Genomic DNA, 17,548 nt, shown 5'->3' with positions numbered 1-17,548 from the left:
AAAAATAAAAAAAAAAACTGGCCAGTTTTTTAGTATAGTACTGTTTGTAAATAAAATATGGTATTACTAAATTTTAAATGTTGCACTATTATGCACCTTAAAGGAGAAGGAAAGGCTAATAAAGAGTTAATCTCAAGCTGCAGGCATACCTTCAGTTGTCTCAATAGTGGCCTTAAGTCTCCCCATATTTCACCTGTTCAGAAGATCTGAAGCCAAACTGGAAGAAAAAACGCTGAGCTGGGTAGAGAAGATTCCCATAATGCATGCGCACTGCTCATTTTCTGTAAGAAAAGCGTGCGCGCTCCCTTCCTCTCCTCTACCCTGGCCTCTGTGCACACTGACGGCGAGGATGACAGGCAGGTAGAATGATAGGCAAGCGCTGCGAGTAGCGGGGGGTGTGACTGGTGTTTGCCCGGACGGTGTTTGTTCCGGGGGGGGGGGGGGGGGGTGTTTGCCCGGATTGTGTTTGTTTTTGGGTGCGAGTTTGGTGAGAAGTATAGCACTGCAACCAACCTTTCCTCTGTTTGGTGGAAGGGGGGGGGGGTGAGCAGGGGAAGATGGGAAAGATGGCGGCCTTGACAAACTGCAATTACTGCAAAGTTAGAAGATAATTTTTGGGAGCAGTTAGCATTATTTTAAAAAATAAAGTTGGTGATTGGCTACAGGCAAGGGGGCTCTACACTATATTAGGGGCTATAGTAGAGGCCTTTCCTTGCTCTTTAAGTAAAAAGTATAGGCTTTATATATATATTTAAAGTTTTATATTATATATATATATGAGTAATTAATATGGAAATATCTAAAGCTTAAGCTTTGGAGTGCATAAAGGATAATATGTTTGATTTTCTGACACAAATGGGCTTTTTCAATATGATCATCATTATGAAATATGATAATGGGATATATATTTGTGTGTTCTTGGTCTCTTACTCTATTTTATGCCCTAAAATTAAGTTGTTTTTGTGTTCCTGTGCGGTAAATGTACAGCTGTGGCCCTGCATGATGTATAAAATTCAAGTGGAGGGTATATAAAGGAAATTATTTGTTAAAGTGATACTGACACGAAAAAAGTACTTTTTAAATTATGAATCTACATAAAAAGTTCCCTATAGGTCATGTTGATATTTTTTCGCTGATAGGTTTGCTTTTATAAGCAATTGCTACTTGAAGTTCCTAAACCTGACTGTTTTGCCAACCTGACTGACCCTTCTGACCCTGTCGGTTATAGCTTCTCATGCTAACAGACTCCTGCTGCACAAAAATGGCCGCCCCCTCATAGAGCAATATGGGGGATTATATAGGTATGTAAAAGCATCAGGAAATACTTTTATGGCAAAATTATAAAGTTGATGCAAAGACAATGATATGATAGATGTAAAAAAGGTTTCATTTCTGGTGTCAGTATCTCTTTAATGCCACACCTCCTCTGATAAAGCACCCGATGGTGCAAAATGTGTAAGTAAGGCGGAGTATGGGGACCATGTGGCATAGGGATGAACCTTTATGCCGTTTGGTATAGAATGTTTTGCAGTTTGAATTTTTGTAATTAATTCGAACCATTACATTTTTGCTTAATTCACTGCTAATCTGCCGTGTACTTGATCACAACTAATATATAATTACTCCTTATTGGAGTCAAAACAATCACATTGGGTTTATTTCATGTTAAAATACTTTTGAGCAAATTTAAGGTATGGTGATCCAAATTATGTAAAGAAATATGTAGAAAACCCCAGTTCCCAAGAGAACATATAAATATTGACATCCAAAGTTAGAGCAAGCATTGCTTTGCTGAAATCACAGTGAGCAGAACAGGGCAGAATGTATTTTGTTTCACTGTTATAAGTTAGTGAGTTAGAGTCTAATGTCCACAGCAGCACAGTTATCAACTACACTGTAAAAGGAAGGCTAGACCTCAAACACTTAAATAACTGAAAAATAGTTCCTACATATGAGATGCAGTCTTGTAGAGCCTGCACCCAGGTTGGGGGGGGGGACAACAGAGGTAAGACTGGTTTTAAAACTTATATAATCAGTGTTTTTGTCAATACCAGATTATTTATTATTTTTATCCTTCAGCATATCCAAAAGTATATAGATATTAAAAATCTTATTATGAAGAAAAAGAAAGAGGGTGAACTTGCTAAGGTAGTTACCTAGCTGGGCAACTAGATCTCTTGTATCTGCTCTATCCTACCACAGAATTGTATGAAGGCAATCTGTTCCAAAGTACAGTCATTTATACACTGATGGAGGGGGTGAGAAAGCTAAAAGGGTGGGTTTAATTTTTGATAAGCTCAAAACCTACTGCTTTTGGTGCTCTTCCTGATGTCCTTGCTTGAAGTCCTGCTTGCAGGATAAAAAGATGTAGAATCTTCATACCATCCTTCTGTCATCACCTGCCCACTCTTACTGTTACAGTGCCTAAATATAAATCTCTGCATTAAAATAAATAAACATAAATCTCTGCAATCTCTGTTTAAATACAACTCTCTTCCATAAGTGCAGCTGCGCTTCAGAGTTTTTCTCATACAGTGCATTATAACAGAAAACTATTATTCCAAACCAATGATAATCAGTGATTATATAGCTAACATATATGAGCTAGTAGCTAACATATATATCTAACATCTTCTCTGTGTTCAATCCTAACAACTTCCACAACAGTACTCTCTCAGTTACTTAGTGTTTTATCTCTAAGTTGTTAGGCTCTTCTGCCTCTTAATGCTCATGCACAGAACACTTCTGCCCGGGAACTGGTTGCACTCCACAACACATGTAATGTTATAGAAGAAAATTAACATATTCATACATTTTAACAGCACATATTTAAATTCTGTACTTTGAATATATGGGGTACCTTATGTCCCAAGTACATTTTGTCTACAAAAATACATTCTGTATACAAAAAACAATCCAAAGTACACAGAATGAGTGTGTGGCTATTTACACTGGTAAAAAATATACAAAAGACATATTTCTAGTGAACAATGAGAACAAAATCAATTTTGTGCACAAAAGGATATAATTATATTACAAACTCTGTTCTGTAAATTTTAACAAGCATTCTGTCTCACAAATGTATAATATCCATACAACAGAACCCGTTATGTGTAAAGTTACTTACAGAATGAATTATGCAAAACCAAACTTCAACAATATATATAATTTACTTTACTAACAGGCTGGTGGCTGGTTGAATCAACTTGCTTTCATTTCAACTAAAAAGGGATAAGTATTCTTTACTAACTTTATCAAAACCATTGTGTTTTTTTACTGTTGGGTTTTATTTATTTTTTTTCATAAGTAATTGTTGTTTTTGGAGCTAATTTACAAAGTTTGTGGGATCCATAGGCTTACAGCAGGTTACATTCCCTTGTAATTACCCTCAGCTTGAGGAGGGTGGGGTTTGATTAGTTCACCTTTACAGACTGCATAAATAGAACCACAGGCACTCCAGTGGAGCTTGCTCTGGTGGTAGGTGCTCTGTAAGTGTTTGCTCTTTAAGTGGGACTCTGTAAGTGGAGTTATAAACTCAGGGAGTTAGTGGGGACTCTGTAAGTGGAGTTATAAACTCAGGGAGTTAGTGGGGACTCTGTAAGTGGAGTTATAAACTCAGGGAGTTAAACACTAAGGGAGTTAAAAACAAGGTAAAACAAGGTATTTACTACAAGTCCTTATACCTATTTTTGTTTAACTGTTCTTGTAACTGGGAGAATGAGTGGTAGCAACATTGAAGGTCTGACAAAGTGCACAGCCTGCCACATGTATGCAGTTGTGGAACAACAGTTCCAAAGTGCATACCTCTGTTGTGGATGTGAGCGAATTGCCACTTTAGAGGCTCGCGTTAGAGTCCTAGAGGAACACGTCGCAACACTGCGTTCAATCAACAATCTTGAGAGGGGTCTCTTGTTAACTGAACAAGAACTAGTGGGGTCAGATAGTAGGGGGGGAGGGGAGCAGCAAAAGGATGATAGGGCAGTAAGCTGGGTGACTGTTAGAAAATCTAGTGTGGGGAAAAGGAAAAGGGAGGCTGCTCCAGGGTTTGCGCATCCCAACAGATTTGCCAGATTGTGTGAAGAAGATGGGAGTGTGAACTCTGGATTGGCGGTTCTAGGTGAGGCTGATCTCTCTAACAGCCGGGAGACCAGTTTCACTAGTAGTGGTGGGGAGGAGAGCAGAGCTAGGCCTAAACAGATGGTGGTTATAGGGGATTCGATCATTAGGAAAGTGGACAGGGTAATCTGTCAAGCGGATCGCTTCAACCGGACAGTTTGCTGTCTTCCTGGTGCCAGGGTTCGGCATGTGGTTGATCGGATTGACACATTATTGGGAGGGGCTGGGCATGACCCGGCTGTCTTGGTACATATCGGTACTAACGACAAAATGAACGGTAGGTGGGGGACTTTAAAGAGTGAGTTCAGGGATCTAGGCTCTAAGATTAGGCAAAGGTCCTCCAATGTCATTTTTTCGGAAATTTTGCCGGTGCCACGTGCAAGTTTAGGGAGACAGCGGGAGCTTAGGGAGCTAAATGCGTGGCTAAAGTCTTGGTGTAGGAAGGAAGGGTTTGGGTTCCTAGAGCACTGGGCTGACTTTTCCTTGGGGTACAATCTATACAGCCCTGACGGATTGCACCTCAATGGAAGGGGGTCTGCTGTGCTAGGGGAGAGAATGGTTAAGAGGTTGGAGGAGTGTTTAAACTAGACAAGGGGGGGGTGGGGGAGCTAGAATTCCATGGGAAAATTAGTGTAGACGGGGTAGGGGGACTAGCAAAGGGTTGTGGGGGAGGAGTGAGGGGGGCATATAGTTTATCAGATAAGGAGCTTCCGTTACAAGGAAAGCAGTCTCATAATTGCCTTAGCTCTAATTCTCCCTTAGCTAATGTAAACATCAGAGGGAGAAGTAATAATCTCCGCTGCATGCTGGCTAATGCGCGTAGCTTGTCGGGTAAATTAGGGGAGCTGCAAGCTATTGCATGTATTGAAAATTATGATTTAATAGGTATCACTGAGACCTGGTGGGATGATAAATGCGACTGGGCTGTGAATTTAAATGGTTATACACTTTTTAGGAGGGACAGAGAGATTAAAAAGGGTGGAGGGGTTTGTCTTTACATAAAGTCAGACTTAAAGCCATGTAATAAAGACATTACCAATGAAAACGTCGAATCTCTTTGGGTAGAAATTTCAGTAGGGCTGAAGGTCACAAAGAAAATGATCATTGGTGTATGTTATAAACCACCCCGTATAGATGAGGGGGATGAGGCCCAGCTATTGTTGCAAATGGAGGAGGCTTCAAAACTGGGTCAAGTTGTTGTTATGGGGGACTTTAATTATCCGGACATTGACTGGAGTAATGGGGTGGCTAAGTCAGAAAAAGCTAGTAGGTTTGTAAATATGCTAAATGACAACTTTTTATTTCAGGCGGTTCAAGAACCCACTAGGAATGACGCTATTTTGGACCTGGTGATTTCTAATAATAATGAACTTATCTCTAACATTTGTGTGGGTGAGCATTTGGGGAACAGTGATCACAACATGGTCTCCTTTGAGATAATGCTGCAGAGACAGCGCTATAAGGGAGTAACTAAAACACTCAATTTTAGACGTGCAGACTTTGCCAGTATAAGGGCATCTCTGCAATGTGTCAACTGGGAAAGGCTTTTCATGGGGTTAGACACAGAAGGAAAATGGAACATCTTTAAAACATTGCTTTGTAGGTATACACAACAGTATATCCCCCTAGTAAGCAAGGAGAGGCATCGCAAAGCAAAACCTTTATGGCTGAATAAAAGTGTTATTGTCGAGGTTGGTAAGAAAAAACGTGCTTTTAGGGCATTCAAGTTAGCTGGGACAGCGGAAACTTTCATCAGGTACAAGGAAGCAAATAAAGCATGCAAAAAAGCTATCAGGCAAGCTAAAATAGAGATGGAAAGGGATATTGCAGCTAGGAGTAAAAAGAATCCAAAATTATTTTTTAATTATGTGAATAGTAAAAAAATGAAGCAAGAAGGGGTGGGAACTTTATTATCACGGGGGGGTACGTTGGTTGATGAAAACGGGGAAAAAGCTGAAATTTTGAACTCTTATTTTTCATCTGTCTATACATCTGAGGAGCCAGATAATGAAGGCTTCCCTTGTAATATGCCCAGTTCTAGTAATTTAGCTACTGACGCATGGGTCACTCGGGAGGAAATTCAAAAGAGACTTGAACATGTAAAGGTAAACAAAGGTCCAGGGCCGGATGGGATTCATCCCAGGGTATTAAATGAGCTGAGCGCTGTGATTGCCAAACCTCTTCACTTAATTTTTCAGGATTCATTGAGGTCTGGCATGGTGCCAAGAGACTGGCGGATTGCTAATGTGGTGCCGTTATTTAAAAAGGGATCCCGTTCTCAGCCTGAAAACTATAGGCCTGTTAGTCTGACATCAGTAGTAGGAAAACTTTTGGAAGGGGTAATAAGGGATAGGGTACTTGAATACATTGCAGTTCACAATACTATTAGTTTGTGCCAGCATGGTTTTATGCGTAACAGATCTTGCCAGACTAATTTAGTTGCCTTTTATGAGGAGGTGAGTAGGAACCTTGATGCTGGAATGGCAGTTGATGTCATCTACTTGGACTTTGCTAAAGCGTTTGATACAGTACCTCACAGAAGGTTAATGATCAAATTAAGGAATATTGGCCTAGAACATAATATTTGTAATTGGATAGAGAACTGGCTGAAGGATAGAGTACAAAGAGTGGTTGTAAATGGAACATTTTCTAATTGGACCAGTGTGGTTAGTGGAGTACCGCAGGGGTCAGTCCTTGGGCCTTTGCTGTTTAACTTGTTTATTAATGACCTGGAGGTGGGCATAGACAGTATTGTTTCTATTTTTGCTGATGACACTAAATTGTGCAAAACTATAAGTTCCATGCAGGATGCTGCCGCTTTGCAGAGCGATTTGACAAAATTAGATAACTGGGCAGCAAACTGGAAAATGAGGTTCAATGTTGATAAGTGCAAAGTTATGCACTTTGGTAGAAATAATATAAACGCAAACTATCTACTGAATGGTAGTGTGTTGGGGGTATCCTTAATGGAGAAGGATCTAGGGGTTTTTGTTGATAACAAGTTGTCTAATTCCAGGCAGTGTCATTCTGTGGCTACTAAAGCAAATAAAGTGCTGTCTTGTATAAAAAAGGGCATTGACTCAAGGGATGAGAACATAATTTTGCCCCTTTATAGGTCCCTGGTAAGGCCTCACCTTGAGTATGCAGTGCAGTTTTGGGCTCCAGTCCTTAAGAAGGATATTAATGAGCTGGAGAAAGTGCAGAGACGTGCAACTAAACTGGTTAAGGGGATGGAAGATTTAAACTATGAGGTTAGACTGTCGAGGTTGGGGTTGTTTTCTCTGGAAAAGAGGCGCTTGCGAGGGGACATGATTACTCTGTACAAGTACATTAGAGGGGATTATAGGCAGTTGGGGGATGTTCTTTTTTCCCATAAAAACATTCAACGCACCAGAGGTCACCCCTTTAGATTAGAGGAAAGGAGTTTTTTCCATTTGAAGCAGCGTAGGTGGTTTTTCACGGTGAGGGCAGTGAGGTTATGGAATGCCCTTCCTAGTGATGTGGTAATGGCAGATTCTGTTAATGCCTTTAAGAGGGGCCTGGATGAGTTCTTGATCAATCAGAATATCCAAGGCTATTGTGATACTAATATCTACAGTTAGTACTAGTGGTTGTATTTATATCTATGAAGATTCTCATTCATCCAGGTCATGATATACAGTATCTAGTAGAATTAAGTCTAAAACAACTGGACTTTTCTGAGTTTTTTCTTGAAAACGTTTCACCACTCATCCGAGTGGCTTCTTCAGTTCAAATGACTGGTAGGGAATTCCCCGGTATTTAAACTCTTGATGGTAGTAGAGTCACAGACATCCAATCACAATGGTTCCATTGAACTTGTTCAGTTAGGTGTTAGCTGAAACTGACAGGTGTAAGAAGGTATGATCCAATCACAATGGTACCAAGATTCTCAAGATTGAGAATCTTGGTACCATTGTGATTGGATCATACCTTCTTACACCTGTCAGTTTCAGCTAACACCTAACTGAACAAGTTCAATGGAACCATTGTGATTGGATGTCTGTGACTCTACTACCATCAAGAGTTTAAATACCGGGGAATTCCCTACCAGTCATTTGAACTGAAGAAGCCACTCGGATGAGTGGTGAAACGTTTTCAAGAAAAAACTCAGAAAAGTCCAGTTGTTTTAGACTTAATTCTACTAGATACTGTATATCATGACCTGGATGAATGAGAATCTTCATAGACATATTGCTACTCAATTTGGGGAGAATACCCTAAAATTGGTACGGGAATATGAGAGGACGGCCAGAAAACTTGCGGATTACAGAAACCATCTTCGTTTTAACCTACGATGCCGATATCAGGGAATCACACCATGCAGCCTACGTCTAGGTTCTTCGGTTAAAGGTCACAGGGCCAAGGTGATCCTTCAGAAAGCCCAGAAACAACTGTTAAATGAACGGGTGAGGCAGACTAACTTCTCAATTGAGGTCCTGGTTCATAAATTTGATAATGCAAAACAGAGACTGACAGCAAAACTACCAGTGCTGACGTTGCAAAGAGTGGTTGAATTCACAGAGCGGGCGCAACTTGCACAACATGCCAAGGGCAAGGAGAGGCAAATAAACAAATTCACCAGTTTATTATCACGTACCAACAACACCCAGCGAACAGACAAATCAACAGGGAGGAAGGAAGATGAAAACAAGACATGCCAGAACATCAAGGATCTGTGGGTAAAGAATTTATCAGACAGGGAACTCACAGAACCAGAGAAGGATGTCTTAGCCAAGGGACTGAACTTTGCAGTGGCCCCACGGTATGTACCAGTGGTAGACTTCATCACAGCCACAGAATCATCCATCCACAACAATAAGATACCAGTGGATGAGGCTGAAAACATCCGGTTAAAAGTATCAGCAGCCCTAGCTAATGCTAAAGCTCCCCCTTCCAATCTAAGTCTGCAAGAGAGGAGGGCTCTGACATCACTTGCCAAGGACTCAAGTGTCACCATCCTGCCAGCAGATAAAGGAAGGTGTACAGTGGTACTGAATACATCAGACTACCATGCCAAAGTGTCCAAACTGCTCAACGATTCAGACACATATGAGCAACTCAAGAGAGATCCAACAAGCAACTACAAGAAGAAGGTTATAGACTGCTTGCAGCACCTTGAGAAGGAAAAGGTCATCAGTCCAGCTTTGTACCGTCGCCTTTACCCAGGCGAAGCCACTCCATGCCTATATGGACTCCCAAAAATACACAAAGAAGGAGCCCCTTTGAGGCCAATTGTCAGCAGCATTAACTGTGTGACTTATAACATTGCTAAATACGTGGCCAACATCTTAGCCCCCTTAGTTGGAAACACAGTACACCACATTCAGAACTCCATGGACTTTGTCAAAAAAGTGAAGGAGTTAAAGCTGGAGATCGATGATACAATGGTGTCCTATGACGTAACATCTCTGTTCACATGCATACCCACTGCCGAGGCAATTGATACAGTGAGGAAACGGCTGAAACAAGACACCACCCTCAGCAGCAGAACAAAGCTGACCCCAGAACAAGTTTGTTCCTTACTGGACCTATGTCTCAATACCACTTACTTCAAGCACAAGGACGTTTTCTATAGACAAAAACATGGCTGTGCCATGGGTTCGCCTGTGTCTCCAATTGTAGCGAACCTTTACATGGAAGAAGTGGAAAAGAAAGCCCTGGACACCTTCAAGGGAACAACACCAAGTCATTGGTTCAGATATGTGGATGACACCTGGGTCAAAATTAAAGAACGCGAGGTTCCAGCCTTCACCAAACACATAAACTCGGTGGACAAAAACATCACGTTCACAAGGGAAGATGTGAAAGACAGCAAACTGGCTTTTTTGGACTGTGCTATAGTTATCAAAGAGGGGAGGGACCTGGATATTGAAGTATACAGGAAACCCACCCACACAGACCAGTACTTGCTGTTTGATTCCCACCAGCCTTTGGAACATAAACTGGGTGTAATTAGGACTCTACATCATCGGGCTGAAACTGTGGCATCCAATGCAGAGGCCAAGGAGAAAGAATATAAACATCTAAAAGGAGCTCTGAAAACTTGTGGGTACCCAGACTGGGCCTTCATCAAAACCAAATCAAAGACCAACAGAAAGACCAGACCTACAAACAGAAGGGAGGAACACAGCAGGCGAAACAACATAGTCATTCCATATGTTGCTGGAACATCAGAAAAACTTAGGAGAATTTTCAACAAACATCGCATTCCTGTGTTTTTCAAACCCAGCAACACCCTGAGACAGAAGCTGGTGCACCCAAAAGACCCAACACCCAAGCACATGAAAAGTAATGTGGTCTATGCTGTCCAGTGTAGTGAAGAGTGCTCAGACTTATACATTGGGGAGACAAAACAACCTCTCTGTAAGAGAATGGCCCAACATAGGCGGGCAAACTCCTCAGGACAAGACTCAGCGGTCTATCTACACCTCAAAGAAAAAGGTCACTCTTTTGAGGACAGTAACGTGCATATTTTGGACCGAGAGGACAGATGGTTTGAAAGAGGTGTGAAAGAGGCCATTTATGCCAACCTGGAAAAACCATCCCTGAACAGAGGAGGGGGCCTGAGACACCGCTTGTCACCAACATACAATGGCGCGTTGACATCCTTACCCCGGCAGTTTCACAACAGTTCACACTTCCAGTCATGTACTTTGAAGGATTAACACCTTCATCAATGAGAATCTTGGTACCATTGTGATTGGATCATACCTTCTTACACCTGTCAGTTTCAGCTAACACCTAACTGAACAAGTTCAATGGAACCATTGTGATTGGATGTCTGTGACTCTACTACCATCAAGAGTTTAAATACCGGGGAATTCCCTACCAGTCATTTGAACTGAAGAAGCCACTCGGATGAGTGGTGAAACGTTTTCAAGAAAAAACTCAGAAAAGTCCAGTTGTTTTAGACTTAATTCTACTAGATACCGTTGTATTTATAGTTTATGTATGTGAGTGTATAGATTGGTAGGTGTGGGTTAGGTGTGCTGGGTTTACTTGGATGGGTTGAACTTGATGGACACAGGTCTTTTTTCAACCATATGTAACTATGTAACTATGTAACTATAATGGTGTAACTGATTGCATATTCCAAGCTAGATTGTCATAACAAAATAGATGCCTGTAACAGAAAACAAGATTCTATAGCACAGAATTCATTCTATTGAATACTTGGTTCCACAAAACTGATAAAATATCCATTCATTATTATGTAATATTATACTAGTTAGCCTTTAGCAGTGTTAAAGGGGTTGTCCACCTTTTCGCACTGCTACCCAAAAAAATGATAGCGTATGTCCCCCTGAGTATGATAATGTGTCATGCAAAGACTGTGTATCTATGTGTCTGCTCCCCCCTACCTCCCTGAATATTCATAGCAGGAGACAGCAGCAGCACCAGATCATGTTACGGGCTTGTAACTTTAGCAACCAATCATGGGAGAGGCATGAAAAAAGAGACAGGAATCAGACATGCTGTAGAAGCTCCTACTGCCAATACTCAGCATTACACAGAGGTTCAACACGCTGACACAGGTTTGTGCAGAAAGGGGTCAGCAACCCCCTCCCGCTGGTGCCTCCACTAACTCCTGGCCTATAAAAAAACAATACCTTTAGAGGAGTTGGCAACTGAGGTGAGGGGCTCCTGGGGTGGAAACACCCCAGTCCAACACAATGTAGTCACTCTAGATACTTGGGACTAGGGTTGCCACCTGTACAGTTTTGACCCGGTAAGCCCAGTCAAACCCTCCTGCCTGGTTTCCTAAATTAGGAAAACTGGACAGGACTCACTGAGATTTATGTGGCAATCACCCAATCTGAATGTACTTAAAACTAAAAATCTGTCCCTAGTAGTGCAGAGAGCATAGTTATGCAGAGTCTGCACTAGGAATTCACCTTTCCCTTGATATCTTTATCTTGACTCTTGTCAATTAGGCTCGGAACGTTGCTGCTGCTCGTATTGTGACAATAAAGGCATTTTAATGGAAATTGATGGAGTGCTGCCTATAATCAGTTGGATGCTCCTCCCCTTAACCCGCTCTGAAATATAGCTAACAAGGATACTGGTCATAAGGCCTACACATCATACTATACAAACAGCTTGTCTGTATCACGTTTGAGTGGCTGAATCACATGGCTACACATATTATGTAGTAGCTGAACTATAGCTAAGCACATTATTAAGAGAGTGCTATAAGTTAACTGGTGCAATATGACGGCTAGGAGGAGGGCAAACATTGGAGCCTAACAATAATCTACAAAGCTTATTACAGTCACTACCACAGTGGGGGAATTATGTAAATTTGTGCAACTTCATATTGTAGGGTAAAAATGTAAATCACTGGTATCCTTGGAGGGAGGAGCTTATGTTAGATGGGTATGTATTGTACTCACTTGTGTATTTATAAATGTCTCACATATACTGAGTGACATTTCTACTATAAATATGTGTTTGGTGTATTGTACTATACCAAGGGGCCCCTCACACATGAATGGTTATTCTGCTAATGTTAGGGTCTTTTTTAAATAATGCAATTAATATCTTGTGTTTTATTGACAAATTTACCTGTAAATAACCCAGCCTTACCTGCCAAAAATCCCTCAAGCCAGGTTGTTATTGTCCATACACACAATGTTTCTGTTACTCTGCTTTCAGCTTGCCTACCTTTGTCACTGGGCCAACTCCAGCATCACCACAACCATAATGAAGCCTATTATAATGATGGGAATAGCTGATTCACCTCAAGGTATCATATTTATATTTTCAATGCTTTACTTTAAAATTAATTTTTAGCTATACAATCCATAGAAGCATCATTAGATCAGTTTTGTGCCACAGAATCAGTTCAGTTTGTTCTTTGCTAATGGTTATTGCTATTCAGCACAGAAGACATTAGAAGGCACCCTATATAGCAGGCCAGACAGTATCCTATGCACTAGGGATAATGCAGCCAGGTGGGGCAGAACTGTCAGCTTTTTATTTTGTTAAATAAATCCTACAAATGAATCCTTCTGTATGGGGGGTGGGGTCAGCACTTTATAGAACCAATTGAAACAGTGGTAAGAAAAATTAGTAAATGGAGTCCAGTTAAAACCTGCATGTTATTGGGTAATTAATATACTTGCTTCTTATTGGTTCAGCAATTAGACTGATAGTGTTGTTTCACAGAATTTTATCACTTTTGTGGAACCTAGTACTCATTTTGTTGATAAAATGAATTCTATGCTATAGAATCTTCCTTTCTGTGGCAAGCATCTATTTCATCATAAAAATCTAGCTTGGAATATGCTAATCAGTTACACCATTATATATTTTGTCAACATTTTGTTTTACATATTTTTTTCTGTGGCTTTACACATAACTGGTTCTGTTGTATGGATGTTATACATTTGTGAGACAGAATGCTTGTTATAAGTTAGAGAATGGAGTTTGTAATATAATGTTATCCTTTTGTGTACAAAATTAATTTTTAATATTTACCAGTGTATTTGGCCACACATTCATTCTGTGTACTGGAGATTGTTTTTTGTATACAGAATGTATTTTTGTAGACAAAATGTGTGCAAAAATTGGTCTGACCTTCCTTTTAGGGGGAACAATAGTGGGAGCAGTAACTGTACCACTTAGTTTGGGAGTGTAGAGAGCCTCTGACTGATGATTTAAGTCTGCCTTAATTAATTTTATTGTGAGTTTGTTTTTCCTTTTTGCTTTATTTTGCTTGTGTACTTCTACCCCAGGTTTCTACATTTTCCTGTTCTTGCTGTCATTCCTACTTAGGTTATTTAAAAAAAGGCACTGTGCCTGCCCAGGAGCAGTAACCTATAGCAACCAATTAGCAGGGGAGCTTAGGAAGAATCTCATGCCTCATGGGGCTTTACTTACATAGGCACATGTAAGTGCTGAACGCAGGTGGAAATCAGCATGTTTCCATAATAGGCCATAAAGTGCTTAAAGGTACTCTTCTAAATGTTAAAGTAACAAGAACAAAGCACAATGAAAGCAAAACTGTGAATCACAGCTAAAAAATAAAAAAAAATAAAACCAAGGCAAGGTTTTCGGCTGAGCAAATAAAAAAACAAACAAACAAAAAAAAAACAACAACAACAACATACATACAGGCAGATTTTGTAGCACTTTCTATGCAATGGTAACTTCAATGCAACAGAGATTGCAAAAATTCTATAGAGTAAGCTAATCATGCACAAATACTTGGGAAAAGTAACACCAATCAAAAACTATGTAAATATAATGTAATTACAACTGCAGAATACCGTAGTTGCTGACCAAGAGTTTAAAATAAGACATATGGATGCTATGCAACCCCTATTGTGGCAAAGCTAATGTATCCTTATAAACACCAAACCAGCACACAGAGGTACATAAGAGGGGCCCAAAAAAGCAAACTTCAAACATGCTTAAAGATGCTAAAGAGGGTGTACAGCTATCACAAAGATTTACAAAGATGCCACATCTGGAAACAATTTTGGTGCTGAATATAAGAGGCATTTTTAATATGTTTCTGCAGATTTTCTGCTCAAACAGTTTCCATGGTTACGCAGAGCAATTTCCATCTCCATGGAGACACATGACCTAGACCAGCATCAAACTTTGGTCCTGCACACTGTCATATCATCTCTCTCTTTTTCTCCAGTGTGCCTCCTTTAGAGCTGGGCATGTATCCCCCTTTCTTTTTGTTTCTCTATTTGCTCTAGTTTTCCTACCTGAAAGCTTTTTATAAACCCTACCCACTTTTTATCTGTTCTTCTTTTGCAGTGTCAATAACATTTTCTGTTTGTATTTGTAATATTTTCCTGATGCATTTATAAAAATCACATCATATCACTAACTCTCAGCTTTACTTTTTAAGGGGAACTTAACAAATGAACTTGCCATCTATATATTTCTTCTTAAACATAAGTTTTTTGGATTGTGTTCTTCACTAATGTAAAATCCATGAAAGAGAAAAACTACCGATAAACTGCATGTATTTTCCCTTGAACAGTACTGCATCAACATATTCCAATACTTTTCAAATGTAGAAGGCTAACGGGTAATACCGTATGTGAGTTTTAGTTACTTACCTTTTCTGATTTGTCTGTTCATCTATGGCATCAACTGCACTTTCCACTGAGCTTAGAAGTGATTGAATCTGATTGGCTGTCTCCTTCAGAAGAAAGCGAGTTACAAATTGGTCCACATTGGTACCCTTTTCATATACCTGGGAAGCAAAGGCAAGCAGAGAATTATGCTGTCCCAATCTCATAATATACCCTTGTTGTGAACACCAGGACAGAAATTGCAGATTTTCAAAATAGAAAAGACAATAAATATGTTCAGACAATGTTCAATAATCTGATATCACCCAATTTGCAAAATATCATGGCTTTCTGTATACATGATGGGTGGACAGGGGGAGGTGTGAATGTGTCCGACCTTGAGCCCTCTCACTTGTATATGATAAATCTAATATCTAAATCTAATGAATCTATTACAATGAAATATGGTTAGAGAATGTCAAGGTGACTGATAAAAGCTGCCAATTTAGTCCTCCCAGTCCTTCCCAATTACACTGAAGAGTATGGCCAACCGATATTTGGCTAAAAATCGTCAATATATCAGTGTGGCAAGTTTTCCATTTACAGTCATGGGCAAAATTGTTGGCACCCCAGAAATTTTTCCAGAAAATCAAGTATTTCTCACAGAAAAGTATTGCAATAACACGTTTTGCTATACAAATGTTTATTCCCTTTGTGTGTATTGGAACAGAACAAAAAAGGGAGGAAAAAAAGCAAATTGGACATAATGTCACACAAAACTCCAAAAATGGGCTTGACAAAATTATTGGCACCCTTTAAAAATTGTGGATAAATAAGATTGTTTCAAACATGTGATGCTCCTTTAAACTCACCTGGGGCAAGTAACAGGTGTGGGCAATATAAAAATCACACCTGAAAGCAGATAAAAAGGAGAGAAGCATGGACAACAGAAAGAGGAGAGGAGAACTGTCTGAGGACTTGAGAACCAAAATTGTGGAAAAATATCAACAATCTCAAGGTTACAAGTCCATCACAAGAGATCTAGATTTGCCCTTGTCCACAGTGTGCAACATTATCAAGAAGTTTGCAACCCATGGCACTGTAGCTAATCTTTCTGGGCGTGGACGGAAGAGAAAAAATTGATGAAAGTTTTTGCTGCCTCTGGCACTGGGTGCCTTGAATGTGTGCAAGGCATCATGAAATCTGAGGATTACCAAAGGATTTTGGGTTGCACTGTGGAGCCCAGTGTCAGAAAGCTGGGTTTGCATCAGAGATCTTGGGTCTTCCAGCAGGACAATGACCCCAAACATAAGTCAAAAAGCGTTCAGATCTAAATCCCCTTGATCATCTGTGGAGAGATCTTAAAATTGCTGTTGGGAAAAGGAGAGAGACCTGGAGCAGAGTGGTCCAAAATTCCCAGTGAGAGGTGTAAGAAGCTTATTGATGGTTATAGGAAGTGACTAATTTCAGTTATTTTTTCCAAAGGGTGTGCAACCAAATATTAAGTTAAGGGTGCCAATAATTTTGTCCAGCCCATTTTTGGAGTTTTGTGTGACATTATGTCCAATTTGCTTTTTTTCCTCCCTTTTTTGTTCTGTTCCAATACACACAAAGGGAATAAACATGTGTATAGCAAAACATGTGTTACTGCAATAATTTTCTGTGAGAAATACTTGATTTTCTGGAAAAATTTCTGGGGTGCCAACAAATTTGGCCATGACTGTATAAGGTCCTTGTCAGATTTATATTTACTTTTTATTTATTTCATGTTATTTATATAGCACCAACAAATTTACATAGATTATAAATCATTCACAACTCCCCTAAAAATAGCCATACACGTACAGATTTTAGTCTTCCAACAAACGTTCGGAAATTGATCCCTAAAAATAGGATGAACATGAAATAGTTGGCAGACACCAATTATATGAAAGTGACTTCCTGGTTATGCATTGTAGGTCCCCCAAGTATAGCATCAGATACGCAATACATGTGCAGATTTTATCATTATCTGACTGAAATTTTCTAACCTGTCCGATCGACTAAACGACCGATCGCCATGGTACTAAAATTATCGGGATGATAATTTTGAGCCCACATGCAGTCTGAAAATCGTACAAAGGTACATTTTGTATGATTATATTGGTGCCTGTATGGCCAGCTTGAGAAGCTTACAATCTAAGGTCTTAGTGATGGGCGAATCTGTTCCGTTTCGCTTTGCCAAAAAATTTGCAAAATGGCAAAATGCACTGAAGTCAACGGATGACAATTTTTTGTCAAATTTTCGTCAATTTTGTGTCAAAACCTGGTGAAAAGTTTCACTTATCACTAATCCCTACCATATTAAAGTGATACTGACAGCCACTTAAAATTTT

The 17,548-nt window shown here is 39.9% G+C and overlaps 1 protein-coding gene across 1 annotated transcript in view; it reads right to left on the bottom strand.

Moving 5' to 3' along the window:
* Positions 1–17,548, bottom strand: part of necab2 (N-terminal EF-hand calcium binding protein 2) — a 200,756-nt gene that overhangs the window by 25,347 nt on the left and 157,861 nt on the right. The window contains exons 6-7 of the mRNA XM_002940331.5: positions 15,219–15,355; positions 2,309–2,424 (exon numbers count right to left, since the gene is read on the bottom strand). Of these exons, the coding sequence (XP_002940377.3) occupies positions 2,309–2,424; positions 15,219–15,355 (253 nt within the window). The remainder of the gene's footprint in view (positions 1–2,308; positions 2,425–15,218; positions 15,356–17,548) is intronic.

Source organism: Xenopus tropicalis, chromosome 4 (genome assembly GCF_000004195.4).
Source record: "Xenopus tropicalis strain Nigerian chromosome 4, UCB_Xtro_10.0, whole genome shotgun sequence".
Taxonomy (NCBI): Eukaryota; Metazoa; Chordata; class Amphibia; order Anura; family Pipidae; genus Xenopus; species Xenopus tropicalis.
This window is presented reverse-complemented; position numbering and strand designations above follow the sequence as displayed.